At 36.4% G+C, this 19,496-nt stretch overlaps 1 protein-coding gene across 14 annotated transcripts in view; it reads right to left on the bottom strand.

The window, feature by feature from the left end:
- Window positions 1-1,862: 1,862 nt before the first annotated feature.
- Window positions 1,863-19,496, bottom strand: part of camk2b1 (calcium/calmodulin-dependent protein kinase (CaM kinase) II beta 1) — a 62,418-nt gene continuing 44,784 nt past the window's right edge. For 5 of the 14 annotated variants that reach the window (XM_079870909.1, XM_079870899.1, XM_079870897.1 and 2 more), the window contains 5 exons: window positions 11,934-11,982; window positions 6,240-6,315; window positions 6,052-6,146; window positions 5,728-5,962; window positions 1,863-3,993 (listed from right to left, as the gene is read on the bottom strand). In XM_079870909.1, the coding sequence (XP_079727035.1) occupies window positions 5,730-5,962; window positions 6,052-6,146; window positions 6,240-6,315; window positions 11,934-11,982 (453 nt within the window). In that variant the 3' untranslated portion in view covers window positions 1,863-3,993; window positions 5,728-5,729. Of the gene's footprint in view, window positions 3,994-5,727; window positions 5,963-6,051; window positions 6,147-6,239; window positions 6,316-7,730; window positions 7,899-8,074; window positions 8,216-8,828; window positions 8,922-11,933; window positions 11,983-15,702; window positions 15,748-19,496 lie in introns of all 14 variants that reach the window. The other 9 variants (XM_079870896.1, XM_079870902.1, XM_079870903.1 and 6 more) reach the window with 3 other exon arrangements.

Below are 19,496 nucleotides of genomic sequence, written 5' to 3'. Positions count from 1 at the left end.
CCTTGACAATCATTGGAGATAAAATATAGAAAGAAAAAAAAAAAGAGGATATTTGCCATAATGCTGCAGAAGAAAATCACATCACATGATGCTGGTCGCATGGTATTGTGAAAACCATTTTTTAGTTTTCGTGTGTTTGGTTAGTAACATAATTGACAGAATTTTTGCAGAAATTAATAAAATGAAATATTTTCTTATTTTAACGAAAATTTAATTTAAACAATTTATTAATTTAGGTTGTGGAAATAAATTTAATATAGATAATTCTGACTTTAACATTTATAATCCATTATTCTGAACTCAAGACCCACTTACTTCAAAATGCAGACATAGCAAAAACGTAATTTAAGGGACACAAAGGCAATTTCAAGCAAACTGAAAAAAAAGGGTGGATAAAATATTGGTGTGAGATTATTGTATGCGTCCTCTTAAATTGATAAAATATGATTTTTCTGAAGAAAATTGTTTACCCTAAATTATAGAATGACCATATTGTTTCTATATTTATAAAATCTTTCTAAGTGTTTAAGTCGATAGTTTTATATTTCCCCATCATCTGATTGTCATTCACAATGCTTTATGGGATTGTAGTTCTTTCTCTCATAAAAGCCACACTCTCTATCTGTCTTTTTTTTTCAAATACCTTTTTGCTTTATTTTAAAGTTGGTAATGTTGTGATTCACTTTTGGCATGCATAACTCTTTAACAAAGACCTTTTTAAATCCCTATGGGAAAAAAAGTTTCCAAAACCAAGGTGGATCGTTTTTCTTATGATGGGGAACCCTTTAAAATATATTGCTTATCAATATTCAAGAAACATGCACACGATTCTTCAGTATTTAAATCATCTCATTTATTTATATCTTTTGAACACATTTGCTTAAGTCAGGGAATACACAGAGCATGTTTGAGAACAGAGCAATAACAAGAGTAAGAATCATCAGAAATCAAAGAGAACATTATCTTATACAGAAAAACAAAACTAACAGAGGGTTACTGTGAGAAAACTCAACTTCAGAGAAACTATCCAGTACTGTTTCCAATCAGAAAATGACGTGACGGGTGGAACGGAAACAGTCCTGTGCTTCAAGACGGACAGGGTTGTTGGTGCAGGTGGAAATACTCTGGATCTCTGTTATTTACTGAGCTGTAAGTTAAGTCGTAAAAGACTGATAAAAGTCAGAAACAATTGGCCATTCAGGTTTGGTGAGCATCCGCAAAGCACAAATAGCAGAACTATGTCACTGCCGATACAAATTTAGCTTAAAAGTGATTCGGAAAAACTCATGCATATTTAGCTAATATTGCAAGTGCTTCTCTGAAGTCAAGCAGTCTCATACTAATGAGTAATCTTATAGTCGTTAATATAAATATCAGTCACCCTGCATTGACAACAATGAGCTTAATACAAAAGCATGCCGTAGAAATATCACCATTTCCATAATCTTAATATCATCGACATTTTGTAGCTATAGTATTCGTCATTTACACTGCCATTGTCAGTATCATTTTGGGACAAAATATTATATATATATATATATATATATATATATATATATATATATATGCACTTAACAAAGCTGGTAAAACAGATAAGAGAAAGGTTTAGGTAAACCAGCATTCAATAGAAAAATGAAATCAAAAAGAGAAATAACACCAAACCTAGTGTTCAAGTGACTATCATGCAAAGAAATTCCAGCTGAAATGCAAGTAAACTGCAGTTTCAATACTGTGTGTCCTGTTTTAATAGTGATGTGCACTTTCACTCGTTAACATGTTTATTTTCATTGCTAAACACACAGAGAACAGTACACTTTTTACATGCTGTTTTATAAATTTTTTTCGTCATTTTGTCTTTTTTTAAGGGAGTGGACAGGCGTGAAACTTATATAAACACAGGTGAAGTCTTGCATGAGATAAAGCATCCAAGAATGAGACGCAACTGTAACAGAAGCAGAACACCGGAGCACAAACACGGGGCCTCACGGGGGTCGCTTTATTTGGAAGAAGCCTTTTGATTGGATTTGAAAAATTCCCTATTTTTATCCTCGTGAAAGGCGTTTCAGACAATTTCTTTCAAATAATAACAACAAAAAAAGATCAGTAGTCATCATCGATATGACATGTAGCTCAAAAATAGTGAGTTTGAACATGAAACAAAGTGTGCGACGCACACAAACTTAAAAACCACGTAGAAAGTTGCGGTAATATAATCAAATAAATAAATACAACCTGAGGACACAATTAGTATACGAGTCTATATAAGGGCAATAAAATAGTCACATGACCAGGTGATGATGTCACACTGACACGTCCGTTCACCATGATTACAAGCCTTCAAAAATAGACTGAAACCAGCGTAAAGTTGCTCGAGGTGTGACGTACACTTCATAAACTATTTCTCACCATCTTCTGAAATATAAAACTATTGCTGCCGATTTTGACTACGAACCTTCGCATCATTCTTCAAAAGGTCTTCACACACCTTGCACTTTGCCCATCCAAAGGGTAAACAATCTTTAAAAAGGATCCAAGGTAACAAATTTCACTCTCCTTAAAAGTCTTGCACACTGACGACAAAATATATATAAACTCTCAAAAATAGAATGGGTAATATTGATAATAGTTAACACCATATGTTGCAAAAAATATAAATGATGAAACACACAAACAAAAAAAAAAACTCAAAAGAGCAAAAGTATGCAACTCTGTACGCTTAAACCTACAAAATTCTTCCGCTTTTATACCATATTTCGCGAACTCATTGAACCAGCTGCTTTTTAATGGCCTCTAATAACTCTAAACCTACACTAAAACAATTGCCACTTTGCGAACAAACTGAATGATGCCATTGGACGTCAATATCTTTCCATAGTCCTAGAAAACACATGAGTGAGGAGGTCATCTGGTTTGCCTATGATATTGGCATGTTCAGCTGAGGTATGGTTTTTATTCAGGTTTGATTCAGTCGGTCCAACTGTACAGGAGCTATTCTAATACCGCTGGTTCAGCTGAAAAAAAAAAAAAAAAAAATCGCAACACTAACATCTAATACTAATTTAATGTCACAGGTTACATATAGAGCATGACTGTGGCTTTCCAAAAACCAGGAATTGCTCTTTCAATATAAAGTACGCCAACTGAAACCCGATGAATTATTTCAAATCTGTGCTATTGATGCGAGAAATAAAGCTGGAAGACCCCGAACGTCACGTCGTTCTCGATTAGGCTCTGGTGGGATCTGCCCCAAAACAGACACACATACCGACATATGTCCACTTACGCTTGAACACACATGGACAGACGCATCGGTTGGATGTGAATCACATTGAGAAGCCTGTACATAAACGCCGACCATTATTTCTCCATATCACCACGGAAATGGCCGCTGTGGATATACTGAAAAAAATTCATGCTCTCTAAAAATGTTTAGAAAAGAAAAGTCTTACATAAATTAAAAATCATTGGCATTCAGAACATGAATGGTATAAGTGATAATTGTTTTTGTATTTAATACTAATAACAACAGTAAGAACAATAGTAGTAATAATAATAATAACAACAATTATATCGAAAATCTACACTGTAAATGAGGACGGCGATTCAGTGTAACATTATTCACACTGGGAAGGTGCGACGGAAAGCGTGGTGTTTCACAGACGACTCGCTGAGGCCTTATTATCCGTACTAATCAAAGACTGTCCAACTCCACACAGCACATGTGCACAACAGGGGGAGTCTCTGCACGGGTGTAAAGATACAGGGAGGGAGGGGGTAAAGTTGAAGGTAAGACAGAAGACGACGCACAAAAGTGATTGGCAGGTGAGGTGATTGACAGGTGAGGGGGCCGGACCCAGCGTGCAGACTCACAGACACCCAGCACTGGGCTCGCTTTCCTTCCTCCCTCTCTTCAACTCCCCCCCCTCCCTCACTCTTGCACTCTCCATTTCTGGCTGGACACTCTTGTTAAGATGTGGCTACAATGAGCTCAACCTGAGTGGGAAAAAAAAAATGTGTTAACTGTGTGTCTTTATCTTGTCCAACAACAAAATTGTATCCGAGATGTGCATAGAAAAATACAGAGGAGCTAGTTGTCATAAGGGCTATATCTCTCAGTAACGGAAAAACCCCAAACAGTGGTGATTAATAATATTCAAGGGACAAGACAACTATATAATGAAGATTTTAAGTTTTGTTTCCCCTAATGGGGCAAGTTGTCACATGTGCTTAATTTATTTTGTTTATTCTGTTTGCAATCAATTTGAATTTATTATTTTAACGTTTTCATTTGTGCTGTTTCATGAATTCATTTGTTTCATAACTGTTATTATTGTTAATTGCAGAAAAGGCATTAAATAACATTCAATTAACACATTTTTATGATAATTATGTATAATTTACATTTTAAATAAATGTGGCTAAAAATTTCATATGTAAAATAGCATTTCATATTTCAAACCTGGATATTTTTCTCAAATTAGTGTCAAAAACAGACGGTACCCACTATGACAACATGCCCTGCTACAGGTCAATGTGTGTTAAATGCCTTTATAGAAAATGACTTTCAAAAAAGAAACTGCCCTGTGAAAATTTCACTGGAATAAAAAGTGAGAAAACTAGCGCCGATCACTCTACACTACTCTTTTTTTTTTTCTTTTTTTTTAAAGGAGACTCTTATGCTCACCAAGGCTGCACTTATTTGATCAAAAACAATTCAATTTCTATTTGTTATTCGTTTTCTATTTGAATACTGTACATTTTACAAGAACATTTATTCCTGTGATGCAAAGCTGGATTTCCAGCATTATTACTCCAGTCTTTCTGGATCATTCTAATATGCTGATTTGGTGCTCAATTAACATTTCTAATTATTAGCACAGTTGAAAGCAGTTGTGTTAGTTAATATTTTTGATGAATATTTTGTTTTCAAGATTCTTTGATGAACAGAATTTTGTGTCAGAAGTTTGCTGTCACTCCTTACTGATCCCAAATTTTTTAACAGTAGTGTACAAAATGTGGTTAATTTTAAGGCACAAGGAGCATTTGTTAAAGACTCCCACTCTCCCATTAAACAACTTAACATAAGTCTACACGTATATGTAGTCATTTTTGGATTTACATATTTTCATTACAAAAATACATTGCATGGTAAAAAGTTTATAAGGTTTAATGTGATCTTCATATAACAAATAGCAAAAAGTTATTTTTACTAAATCAATAAATTCATATATATGATATATTAAATATGCACTACCGTCCCAGCCGGGTTCGTCACTTATTGGGGTCCCCTGGAAACATTTCCGTTGTGGTCTGTGCTATTTGCAGCACGTTCTTGTATTCGGTTTTGTTGTGAGTATTTGGAGCACGTGTGTTGTGAAACTGATGAAGATGTTTTATTAATTTGCGGGTGTTTTTCTATTTGTATGTGTTTTCTTCAGTTGCAGAGCGTTGAGCTCTCTCGGCCACCGCACATAAGAGACTTCTTTCAAAAACATTGAAAAAAATCATACCAACACCAAACTTCTGAACAGTAGGGTTTATATAATATTTTCTATTAATCTGTAATTTTAATAAAATCAACCCCTCATCTTGATTGAGAAACTTTTTCTTTTGTCTTTGTTTGTGCTTTATCAACATGCAGTAACACTAGTGAGAGACTCTCCACTTCATAATACAAAAGTGCTCACTGATGACGCATTTGAGACTCATGTTATTGCCCAGGTGTACCTTCACTGGAGAGGGGCGGCCGGAGCTCCCGAACAGTGGAAATGGACATTTTGCCATTTGGAGTCCCGGCGATGCCACACCCTCGTCTCTTCTGATTGGCTGCTGCGCGGCCGGCCCTGCCCGTCCACATATTGCGTGAGGCGGATATAGGCAATGCAGGCGGCCTCCTCTCCAATCAGGTGCACGTGAGGGTTCAGGATGGTGGTGTGGATGGGCTTACTGTTCTTAGACAGCACTGACAGAGCAAAAACCAGCCACACTTTAGAACATACTGTACATCATGACCAACATGGTAAAAGTGGACAGCAATATGGCTCAACTTACAGTTCTCGAAGTAAAATCTGTGGAAGTCCATCCCCTCCACCAGGTTTCCCAAGGCCTCAGGTTCAAAGCAGGTGAGTCCAGGGTCGCAGATTTTACTGAAAGGAATTAAAATAGTTTCGGTGCTATGACATTTCGGTCAATTGTGGCTAAATAAAATTAAAAATACACCTCACACACAAGCAACTTACGCATAGGCTTCAAAGTCGCCATTGTTGATGGCCTCAATAAGCTGTTCTGTGATTTTGATGATCTCCTGTTTGCGTGCTGTAGGAGGAGGAAGTCAAGTGTCAGGAGCCAACTTCTCAAAATTCTCTAGTACGAGCATTATTTGTAAGCAAAGTTGCATCTTTTAAAACACACCAACATATATTCCACAGGTTTACTCTAATTCATTCAGCAGACTCGTTTCTAATCTGTCTTGTTGCATCAGTACACACAAGCTGCAGTGTTGAACAAGGCAGAAGCACACAAATAAAAAACAAAATCCACCCAAACAGATTTCAGCCACCTACACTACATGATTTCACACACACCATTTCCTTTCCAGCTCTGTTAGTCACAGGACTAAAACAACTAAATACCACAGCTCAAATAACTGAAGGTTAAAATAACACTCAATCATTACAGGCACAATTAAAAGACTCTCTGTATAACTGCGTTTACATCTGATACTAAGATCAGTCTCAGATGTTCCGATCACAATTTGTCAAGGGGTTTGTTAAAATTATTTTTGGATTTACAAATTTTGCATATAAGAAGTGTATGAGAAACGAAGCAAAAATAAATAGCATGTTAAAAAGTTTCCAAGGTTTAATGTGATCTTCATAAAACAACAAGTAATTTTTATTATTAATCAATCAATATATTCATATAAACTATACATTACATATGCACTACCGTTCAAATTATTTGAAAATAATCTTTTAATTCAAAATGGATGCATTAAAATGACCAAAAGTGATAGGAAAGACAATTCAAATGTCACATAAAATTATATTTCAAATAAATGTTGTTCTTTTGAAATTTCTATTGATCAAAGATTCCTGAAAAAAAGTATCACAGTTTCCACAAAAATATGAAGCAACAGAACTGTTTTCAAAGTTATAATAAGAAATGTTTCTTGAGCAGAAAACCATAATATTAAAATGATTTCTTGAGGATCATGTGACACTGAAGACTGGAGTAAAGATGCTGAAAATTCAGCGTTGACATCACAGGAACAAATTATATTTTAAAATTTAATTATTTTTTTTTTTACACTTTTAATGTATCAAATAAATACAGCTTTGGAAGCAATAAGAGACTTCTTTCAAATACATTTAAAAAATCTTACCAACCCCAAACCTCTGAACAGTAGTGTTTATATAATTTCTATTAATCAGTTATTTTAATAAAACAACCCCAAATTGAGAAACTTTTTCTTTTGACTTTTTTGTGCTTTATCAACATGCAGTAACACTAGTGAGAGACTCAAAAGTGCTCACTGATGACGCATTTAAGACCCAAGTTCTTGCCCAGGTGTGAGCGATGTGATCGAATGACCAGAGACATCCACACAGTGTGCATGTTAGTTCACTAGCATCATTGCTGCCTTTTTACACTCCCAGGAAATAAATAAAAAAAAACCTCATGCTGCTGTGCCAGTAATGCCAGCACAGACACTGACACCACATACTCACAATGTGCCGAGGGCCGGGGGCTCGAGGATGGCTGGGCAGGGGAAGGGGAGGGGTGTGATGGGACAGATACTGGGGCAGTAAGGGCTCTGCTGGCTGCTGATGGCTCACTGTCTGTCTGGGGGACTGTAGGTCTGCGCACACTGCTCACTAGATCAGTCAAACGTGACACTGGAGTTTGCCGATGGCATTATTGCCAAAGGCAGATGACAGAAAAAGAACATGCATAAACAGCTAAAACATGGTGAATCAAATATACATTGAGTGACAGGTTTGCAATGAAGACAGACTCGGCAACCTCTTTTGTACAACCTATCTGCATACTGGCCCATCAGGGAGGGACTTACTCTGTGTGGGAATGTTGGGGGTCTGGGGAGTGGAGGGGGCAGAAACTACAGCTGGAGTGATAGTGTGTCCCCCCTCAGCATCAGATGTGGGCACCGAGCCCCGGCGTACCACACCCAGCAGATCAGTGAATTTAGTGGCAGCTGTGGGCCCAGACAGGGCAGGACAGAAATAACAGTGGAGATGAGCTTAGAAGAGAAGCAGAACAAGGAATAGGAGTCCTGTGTGCAGTGGCATTAAAAGAACGGTTCACCCAAAATTTAAATCTATTTCATCATTTACATACCTTTATGTCATTTCAAACATTCAATAATTTTTTTTCAGTACGATTTTCAGTGAATAATGACTTAAATATTAGTATTTCCCTCACACAAATCTACCACATAGCTTCATAAAACTTAAAACATCAATTATTATATGGATTGCTTTTATGATACTTTTATTGTGCTTTGTAAAATCTTTTTTGGAGTATCCCTATCTATCCCTAAAACTATCCCTTTAAATAAATCCATTTGAAATTGGTTAAACGATCAGAACACAGAAAACGGCAAGATTAGGTTTGATTAAAAACAATGAAGTATCACGTTTACCAATGAGAACAGAAAGTAATAATCCTCACTGGTACTAATGGGTGAATATGACCATAATACTCATTTAATGGCACTGATTTACGTTTTAGTGCTGATCTGCATCACACACATGCACAGGGAGATGATGGGAAAGTGGGTGATGTCACTGCAGTCAGAGGGCACTTACTGAAGACAGCGGGGGAGGGGCCTGGAGGTATGTGGGCGGAGTCAGGCTGGGTGCTGGGGTTTGACTGAACTGAACTGTTATCTACAGCCTTTCCTGTGACACGCCCCCCCGACAATGCACAGAGATACATGAGACACAGAAAGCATGGGTCAAATTGATATCAATAAGGTTTTTGCAGCCATTCCCAAATCCATTGCCAGAGGAGCCAGATACCTTCATGTCACGTGTGGCGATTCCAGCTAAGTGTTATTTCAGTGTAAATGCAATACAAAGATCCTATTCTTAATCCATGTCTTTTTTTCTGGCAAAAATCAAAAGATCCTTAAAGAAATAAGTCACCCAAAAATTTAAATTCTATTAAGTTTGATTACAAGACACTTGAGTATTCCAATTTACTTGAGAAGCAGAACTGGATAAAATATTAAGACTTGGTTTCAGATAATATATCTTGAATAATATGACTGTATTTTGTCTTGTTCCACTGGCAGATTTTTTCATTTGGTTTAAACAAATCTCTCTAAATGTATTATTATATTTCTTAAGTTCTAACATCTATTTTCTGCAGTGCATGAAAACTGCTTGTATTAACTATGAATAGAAATAAAGCGAAAGAAAGACTGAGCAAAAGATGACCACCCAAAATGAATCAAGCAATACAGTCAAAATAGACCAAAGCTTTAAAAAATCAACTCAATATACTGGACGATTAACAGTAAACAGCATGAGGACCATAAAGAGCAATGCTAGCAGGTAGTAGATATCAAGATGTTGATTCAAAACGCATATTCATGGATTGAAAATTCTTATTTACAGTCATAATAAATCCACTTCTTTTCAAACAACTGTTATTCAAACAGATATTCCTTACAGTCAAGCTAGCATAGATGTTATAAAGCAAACCTCTCACAGCTGCGCCATAATTCAACACTCAACTATTGCAGCCAGATATTTCCCAACACTACTTAGAAGTAACACACACACACACACAGACACACACACCCTTCTCACCGTCTCTTTTGTGTGATCTCGAAAACAAGTCATCACGCTCCTGTCATGCACCATGTCTGCCCAGAAATTTGGCGGCAAGTTTTCTCCTCATACGCACACTCACACACATGTTCTGAAATAGCCAGGGTCTCTGTTTCCCACTGAGGTTAATTATAGCACAAGGTGCCCTTGTCTTGTTCTGGGGCAGAGAGAGCTGACACAGACGCTGAAAGTAGGAGTGACACCTTCCCAGAAGTGAGCACTGAAAGAGCTCAGCCTAAAACTGTTCACTAAATTAATGAACAATCTAAAATGTTTAGGCTTTTGTTCATCCTCTACATACACTACCATTTAAAAGTTTGGGGGCAGTAAGATTTTTATGTTTTTGAGAGAAGTCTCTAATGCTCACCAAGGCTGCATTTATTTGATCAAAAATACAGTAAAAGCAGTAATATTGTGAAATATTATTACAATTTAAAATATTTTTTTTCAGTTTTAATATATTTTAAAATGTATTGTATTCCTGTGATGGCAAACCTCAATTTTTTACTCTTCAGTAGCTATCCACCCATTTTTATGTGCTTTTTACTGCATAAAAAAAAAAAAAAAAAAACCTTTGATGGAAAAGCCAAGATACGCATAAATTCTAAAAACGTGCATATAAAACATATGCACTCAATTGAAGCGGATACATTTTTTATCTGACAAACTACGATGGAAACACATTTACTGTATAAATCTCTCGATGAGCAACAAAAAACTCACGTGACTTTGCCTCAACAGAGGATGTGATTGGATAACTGGACTAACCAGCGGACCAATGTCATTGCACAGCATCTCAAATGCTGGTTTGGTCATTCTGAAATGTCATCTGATTTGGTTTAATTCCCTCCCAGAAATGACTGCGCTCCCAAACACCGGGCATCCGATCACAATATAACATGGCATATTTCGTTTTGTCTGCCAGTTTATTGCGTTTCGAGGCGCAAGTATGAAGTTCTCTTGAACACATCTTGTTTAAATGTTCCTTGTTGTTGTGCGTATGCTTGGTGATCGTATTTGTAACTATATGCACTGTCAATATGCTGCCATTTTGGCCAGGTCTCTCTTGAAAAAGAGGTTTTAAATCTCAATGAGATCATCTGGTTGAATAAAGGTTAAATAAAATTAAAATAAAAACATCGGATGGTAAGCACAGCTTTATTCGCAAATGTTTTGTGTGATATTCCAATTCTGCGCTTTAAAGTTAATTTCGCAACTTTGGTTGCAAACATAGCTAGTGTCACATGATACTTCAGAAATCATTCTAATATGCTGATTTGCTTCTCAAGAAATATTTCTTATTATTATCAACATGGTAATATTTTTTCCAGAAAATGATATTTTTTCAGAGGTTTTTAAAGAATCGAAAGTTTTGAACTAGATTTGAAATATAATTCTAAATGCCTTTACTGTCACTTTAGATTAATTTAATGAATCCTTGTTGAATAAAAGTATTAATTTCTTTAAAAAAATCTTGCTGACCCAAAACTTTTGTATGGTAGAGTACTTGTTACTCAGATCTAATCTTTAGGACTGACTGTTTGCACTGTAATTATGCAAAATCTGATTTTGAGTTTGTTCCAACTGTGTAGACAATATCCCTATTGACATTGGTTACCATAGCAACGATTTAAAGGGATAGTTCAACCAAAAATGAAAATTGAGAAATGATTTACTCACCCTCATGTATTTTCAAACTACGACTTTTTTTCTTCTGCGTAAAGATGTTCTAAAAAATGTTTTAGTGTTTTCTGTCAAATCAAATAATTCTTCAAAATCTTTTTTTTGTGTTTGTGTTCTGCAGAAGTAAGCAAGCCATACAGTTTTGGAACAGCATGAGGGTGAGTAAATGAATACAGAATTAAACATTTTTAGTGAACTATCCCTTTCACATCAGCACACTGTGAAAAGACATAAGAAAGCAGATGACAGCCTGAATGTACTGAACAAAAATCATATCATTTTTGCAGTTCAAACTACAAATAACTAATCAGAATTTTGCTGCCTGTCTGAATAAAACCATAGAACTCTTTGCTGAAGAGTTGCTCCATACAAATGTTGATTGTTGTGCCTTACCTTTCATTTCCTCGTCCTCCACGGTGGCATTACTGCTGTCCGACGACTCCTGTGACATTCAGACACAGAGCACAAATCAGTTTGGCAATATATTAACATTTTTCAGAAAGAATTCCAACTAGTGCCAAAGTCCTCACTCTCGTTGCCATACACACACCATAAATTAACATAAACGGCAGAACTCTGGGGAAATCACACGATTAACCAATCAATGACGCATGACAATGTCAGCACGACTGTTAGAAAAAGCTTGTTATTATAATTGTTATAATCCTACTCGCATACAGGGATATTAAACACAAGCCACACCTGGCTTCCTGTGCTGAGATCTGAGAGATGGGCTGCGCTAATGAGAAGAATACTGCAAGCGCTTCCACGGTCAGCATGGGTATGAAGAGACACAGTAATACAAAACAACACATTCTTGGCCTCCAGCAGTCTTCTTTACTGCATACTGAATACACATTTATTCTGCCTCATGTCAATTCATGTTCATTTGGGTAAATATGATTTGAAGGGTCTAACTAAGCAGCCTCAGATTGTTTGGTTGAAAAAAACAAAAACACAAAGTGTGGATATGAAAAGGGAAGTTTTGTCCAATCGAAGTATAAGCTATTTAGGTGTAAATGCATTATTACTAGGGTAGAGGCAATTATCGAAAGGTTGCATGATGTTCTAATCCTCGAAAACCATGAAAAAAAATGATAACTACAAAGGTAAAAGAAAATACGACTGAGACATTACATAAGGCTTCACTTGCAGTGAGTATAAATCAGTGTTATTGTCAACTAAAACAATTAAAAATCATTTTTGGTAATAAAATAAAATATGAACCTTAAAAATGAGAAATGTTACCATGGGAACTAACTGAAGTACTAAAACTTCTTAAACTAAACTAAAATAACTCAAAGGCACAGTACGTATGTTTCGCTGCTAGAGGTCGCTAATTCAAAACTATAATAAAGGCATAACTTGATGACGCTGTGAATGAGTGTGGAATCATGGGAGTTGTTGTCTTCTAATTATTAGATAAACCTTGATTTAATCTAGATTTAGTCTTAATCCTTATTGGTGCAACCCACCAATTAAAGCGTCTTTGGTGTTTCCATGGTTTCTACTCAAGTAAAACTGGAAATCGAGGGTAAGGCGGATATGACGTCACTGACAGGTGACGCAATGACACGGGACGTTACACTGGTTAAAATAGCTTTCTCTAGATTTAAACATAGTTGGAAACATTTGGAATAATTTAAGGACAAAAGCCAACAAAATATATAACATTGTTTTAGTGGTTCTTGAATATTTTAATCCTAAAATCTTACATATTGTGCCTTTAAAGCTATATAAAAATATTTCAAAAACAAAAATTTCCAGATTTAGCCTGTCATGTAAATAATAATGCATACTGTTGGACTATGCAGTTTATTGTAAATATCAATAAATGACTATGTTCACTAGATGATTGTATGATAAAAGAATGATTACGCCTTGGTGCTGTAGTGGGTCACCACTTGAAGTCCTAATGCAAGGACTCTGTTCAATTGGAAGGATCACAATAAAATTCTTATTACATTTTTTTTCCTAAGTCCCCAAGTCCCCCTGTGGTGAAAAGCTTTTAATGATGTTTGTATGTCTATGTTATGTTTTTAATATGCTTTAAGACAAACCATGTACAAATTCATAAGTCAACACCATTGCTGAGTTTTTTCTCCTTAAACCTGCAGTGAACCAAAGACAGTCTCAAAAACACGGTTTGAAATCGCTGGTGTTTCTGACGTCACAAACTACCTTGTAACCAATCACGTCAACGTGTGATCATCAACGAGTGAATCCCTGAGCTGGTGTGAGTGAGTGGAGGCGGGGCTAATTTGCATATTCATAGAACCGCGTATACTAAATGAGGCAAGGGTGTGGAGTTACATTCAAGCTATTTTAAGGTATGAACAAAGAAAAAACGTTTAAATATGTTAATATATTTTATTTCGTTTTACCAAAGAAAGAAGGCACTCAAAGTCATGAAGTCACAGCTGAAAGGTGCAACAATACCTTGAAGCAGCAAGTGCTTAGTTTACACACTACTGCACATTCTCTCGTACCTTATTGCTCAATTGAATGCATCGACAGAATGATGTCTCAATAGGAAACGAGGAGGAGGGCATGGTCACCTGAGAAACGGGACCATGCACCTGTCACAGCGTAACCGTGGCGATCACCAAGGACACCAACTCCTGCTGTAAATAGGCCATCAGTATGTGGGGCGATATATTTAGGTGCTCCTGAAAAGACTTTTGTTCTCTCATTCCATCATCTACGCTGCACTACAGACCTTGTGACACATGTACAAAGAAAGTGGCAAACGTGGAGAAGTGGACAGCTTCCCACGCACAGCTCAGATTAAGCCCAATTCAGAAAACACACAGAACAGCAACCGCTGACAGAACAACCAGAGCGGCCCAGATCTAGACTTTACTACTGCCACCTGGAAAACTCAAAGTCTTGATATGGGCTATGGGGACATGTGACATCACAGTTTTTAGCCCTATTTGATTCTACATCCACTTGCCTCTGAAAAATCTTTCTAAAAGTTTTTCTCCAAATAACAGTGTGTAAATTTAATATAACCTCAACATAATATTTTCTTTGCCTTCGAAATACAGGCACAAATCAACATTCTGTTATCATTTACCCACCCTCAAGTTGTTACAAACCTGTATGAATTTCTCTTTTCTGTTGAACACAAAAGAAGATATTTTGAAGAAAATCGGTAACCAAACAGTCGATGGTCCCTATTGTCTTCCATAGTATGTTAAAAAGTCAGTCAATGCGGCCCATCGACGGAGAAATGCATACAGGTTTGGAACAACTTGAGAGTGAGTAAATGATGACAGAATTAAAATTTTTGGGGGAACTATCCCTTTAAATAAAATCATTGTTATTATTTTCAGCACAAACTTGCCTCTTGCTATTTTATTTTATTTAAGAGATGCTTGCAAATAAAATTAATAAATGTACAGTAATCAGAAAGCACAATTCCAAGTGAATACAGGGGCCATTCACTTTAAAAGTATAAAAATATCCCAAATATAACAAAAAATATTTTTTATATATATATTTCCATGGATACATTAAACATGTTCCATTTTATATTTTTAAAAATCAATAAAATAATTTATCTACCACTTAAAATGCATTTAAAAAAGTTTTTTTATTTTTTATGTTAAGGTTTTTTTTCTTCACAACTTGCACTTTCAATGTCTACCACAAGAGGTCCCGACATCACACAGTCCGAAGCACAGAGACCTGAGACAGCAGGTTTAATATTCTTATCATGACACAGATTTCCAACTGTTGCTTCAGATTCATACTGCAAACATCTGATGTGTCAAGAGTCATTTCCCATCATCACGATCATTAATAAAAAACATAATTAAACAGACCGTTCATTTTTCTCAAAACTGGCACATACAGAAAGGAGCGTCACACAAACAAATCTACAGTTCAACATGTCATGCGTTTCATTAGAGGAACACGCATACTCATTTGCATATGTTTAGTTAAAACTTGTTAATAGTAATGTTATTGAAACGATTTCATAGAGTAGAAGAGCAAGTAAACATTAAACTTCAAAAGGGTCACGCGCGCAGCCAACGGGCAAACACACGCTCGGATGATGTCATAGTCTGTAGACACATTAGCAGAAATGCATTGTGGGGATGCAGATCAAACAGAGGGTGGACGGTGGGAAGGAAAGATGGTGGCGGTGGGGTACCTTAATCCCATCCACTGCATTATGGATGACAGTGGTCTGTGCCTCCTACAGAGAGACGGGGAGGAGGGGGTGGAAAAACATGAGGAGAAATAAGAACAAGAGAGAGAGAGAGACCGTGTGTGGGTGGATGGGTGTTTGTGATTGCCAACCCAGTAAAAATGAACAAACAAAATATGCATGAAAACCACCAGAGGCTCAACAACAGAGAGCTTCTGTCTTCATAAAACTAATGACTGCACATGTTAGGCTATGCTATTTCAAAAACACCAACTACGAAGTCAAATTAGCAACGTAACCTATCGCTTTCTCACTGAACTACTTGACAGAACTACTGCGGATGCTTTCACAGCTACTAAAAACATGTTTATTTTATGCCGTCTCTTTTTGCAACCCCCAGAAACTTGCTAGCTAGACATACATCAGACCGCATGAATCTGTAATGCACAATTCACTCTTGCAGGAAGTAACACTCCCTCACTGTCCAATCAGCAGCCTGCGTTCCCCATCATTATGAGGTATTCATTGCCATGACAACCATTGCTCAGTGCAATAGGCAAAAGTTACATGCTAAGGTTATGAACACAGAATCTATAAGAAGCTGCAAATGCTAACAAACAACTACTAAAAAATTGTGCTCATAAGTTTAATTCAAAATTGCCAATTCATATCCAGGTATAGCCTTACAACAAATGGTGTTTTAATGGTGTATCTGATTCAAACAATAATAGCAAAAACGGTGTTAGCGTTAGTACAGTCCAGTTCAAACTCTGATATTTTATCTTCAAACTCAATAGTTTATCCGTCGTCATTAAATATACATTTTTCTAAATATGAAAACATTTTAGTAAAATATTCAAAATTTTGTAAAAAACTTTTTTAGATTGAAACGTAAATAAAAAGAGTATATATAATTCATCTTATATTCAGTGAAATCTTTCGTCTAAATTATAAAAAGTGTAAAATAAAATAATAATTATGATTATTATGATTAATAATCAATAATATTAACTATGATTATTCAGTATAATAATAAATTAATAATAACAATAACTATCTCACATTCAACATTGAGAATGTCCTTGGCTGTTTGGTTAAAATATTGGCTAAAACATACAAATATCACCTAGCCCTGCGTAACTGTACAGTTAATAGTAAAGCTAGAGTGGAAGCCATGAAACAAAGCACTAAGGCTAAAGTCTTTACAGAACATAAACACCTCCTCACTTCACTTCAAGGTTGAGTAACTATATCTGCACCATAAAACACAACACACACACACACACACACACAAACTCCACACTGGCAGCATTAAAGGGCAACTATGAGGGATCCTAAAATATTTTGACGTATTAGGCCACGTGTTGCAATAGCCGTATATGTTGGAACGCATGTAATGTTTCCATTAGGAGCTTCCTTCTTCAATGCTCAGGGTTCACTCTAAAACCTATTTACTGAGCTTTTACAAACCTTTAGTCTCCTCAGAACATTGACTATCTATCTATTTCACTTAAGCATGTCATTAAACATTAAATAATCACATCACCCATTTACCCACAACCCTTGCATAATGACATACTGTTTTATTAAGTTTCCTGCCAGATCCATGTAATAAACAACCTCCATCATCCACAGATCAAAGCAGACACTGAAAGGCAAAGTGGCATTATGCAATCAAATAAACAACCCCATAAATGCGTGCTTAGAGAGTATAGTAATATATCAGAGTGACAGAGCACAACTGGATAAACAGAGCTTAACTGGGTCCATGGACAGATCCATTAAACATACTGTATAGGGCAGAATCTGGAATGGTGTGGCGCCTATAAGTATTTAAAGGGGTCAGGAAATACATTTGGTTAAATTTTATAATGTTCTCTGAGGTCCACTTATGTTATCAAGATTTTTACATCAAAAAACATCCTAATTTAGAAGAAACAAGCTATTTTCTATCCTGTTTTTGACCGTCTTCCAAACACTTCATTTTGAGGCGTGACGCATCCAAGACTTGCAAGTGAACGCCCACTGCTATGATTGGGTAACAATTTTGCATATCACAAATTTTCAACATCCTCGCCATTACACGTGTGGAATTGTTTTGAAAAGTTCAGATGAAAAATATCTTGTTGCATAGTTACAACATTCGCCAACAATGTGAAATATTTATGCGTATTAACTCTTGGTAGAGGCAAATTACGTTTTTACTTGAAGTAAGTACTTTTTAGTTTCCACAGTTGTAATTGACAAAGGATGACTTACGGTGTTTCGTGTAAACGGAATTATGAATGAATGTAAAAAATTGTCACAGTTGTTGTTTTTTTGACTGTTCAGTTCATTCTTTTTGATAAAAACCGTATACATTGTCATTGGCAGTGTCGTGTTTTAAATAAAATAAAAAGTGCTGTAATATAATTACTGATGAAAAAACAGATGCCGCTCATTGAAGCTTTTATTCAGGATTACAGCGAATGGCTTCGATCAAAACAATAACAAAAGCAGTGTATCCGATAAATCCAAAGCATTAACCCCATAAATGCTGAAGTAAAGAACAGCAAATCACAACTATCACAAGTATTCAGTTTGACTGTGGCGCTACAGTATAAATACCTAATAGTAAAATACAAAATGTAACTAACAGACAAAGCAATAGTGACACATGGTAAAAACACTGTTATTCCAACGCATTCTCATCCTAGGGCGTCATATACTGACGCTTTTGACATTTCGTCTACATCCAACGCACATGGCACCCTTTAGCGTCAATATGAGACGCAGATAGCTTTGTTCGGTTATGGGTAGGTTTAGGTCTGGTGTAGGGTTAGGGTTAGACCGCTAGGAGGCGCCTTCTGGCCCATATCTATCTGCGTCTCATATTGACGATAAAGGGTGCTATGTGCGTTGGATGTAGACGAAATGTCAAAAGCGTCAGTATATGACGCCTTGGGATGAGAACGGGCTGGTTATTCACACTTGTGTTGCGACATTACTGTCGGATCCAATGTAGTTGGCACTGCATCGTCTTTTATTTCACGCTCTCTGAAAAGCCTGCGTCGAACTGTCTTGATTAAAAACCAATCCTTTCACTTTCTGAATGGAACTTGGAAGTTCATCCACGCTTTCTTAATGTTAAGATCACAAGGATGGCAATGCAAAGACTGTGTTTTCCCACAACCTGGCACTTCAAAACATCTTGTAATCCTCAGAATATATCGCTCTATCGTTTTGTCGCTGGAATTATTCTGTGTTTGCATCAGTCTCATATTTATTACATGACATGTGCAAATCGGTGGGCGGGGCTAAAGGGGCAATGATGTAGAAGTAGGCGTTGGTCTTCTTTTGTCGCACTATAACAAAATACGAAACAAGTCATTTTCTGAGCTTGGTTTCAATAAAAGCTGGACTAATGAGGAAGATTGAGATCTGAAATTTACAGGATATTTGTATAGTACAATGACCTCTTATATGTCAAAAGATAAAAGAAAATGTGATTTCTCAATTCATGACCCCTTTAAATAAAGTCGCTGTTATTCTTCTCAGCGTTAACACGCCTCCTTTCACTTGGTGCAATTAGCATTGCGTACAAAAGAGTTTTATAAGAGATACTTGCCAATAAAAATGAATGATGTTGAGTAATCAGCAGGCATTAGACATTTAGAATGTAACATTTAGAATTAAAACTTCTATTTCAAATAAATGCTGTTCTTCGAACTTTCTGAGATGCACATGTACACATGGGAACTGTACTGCTCAGGACTGTTAACATTCAACTCAACTGACATCAACACCAGGCCCAGTGG

This window comes from Squalius cephalus (genome assembly GCF_949319135.1).
Source record: "Squalius cephalus genome assembly, chromosome: 5".
NCBI classification, from domain to species: Eukaryota; Metazoa; Chordata; class Actinopteri; order Cypriniformes; family Leuciscidae; genus Squalius; species Squalius cephalus.
This window is presented reverse-complemented; position numbering and strand designations above follow the sequence as displayed.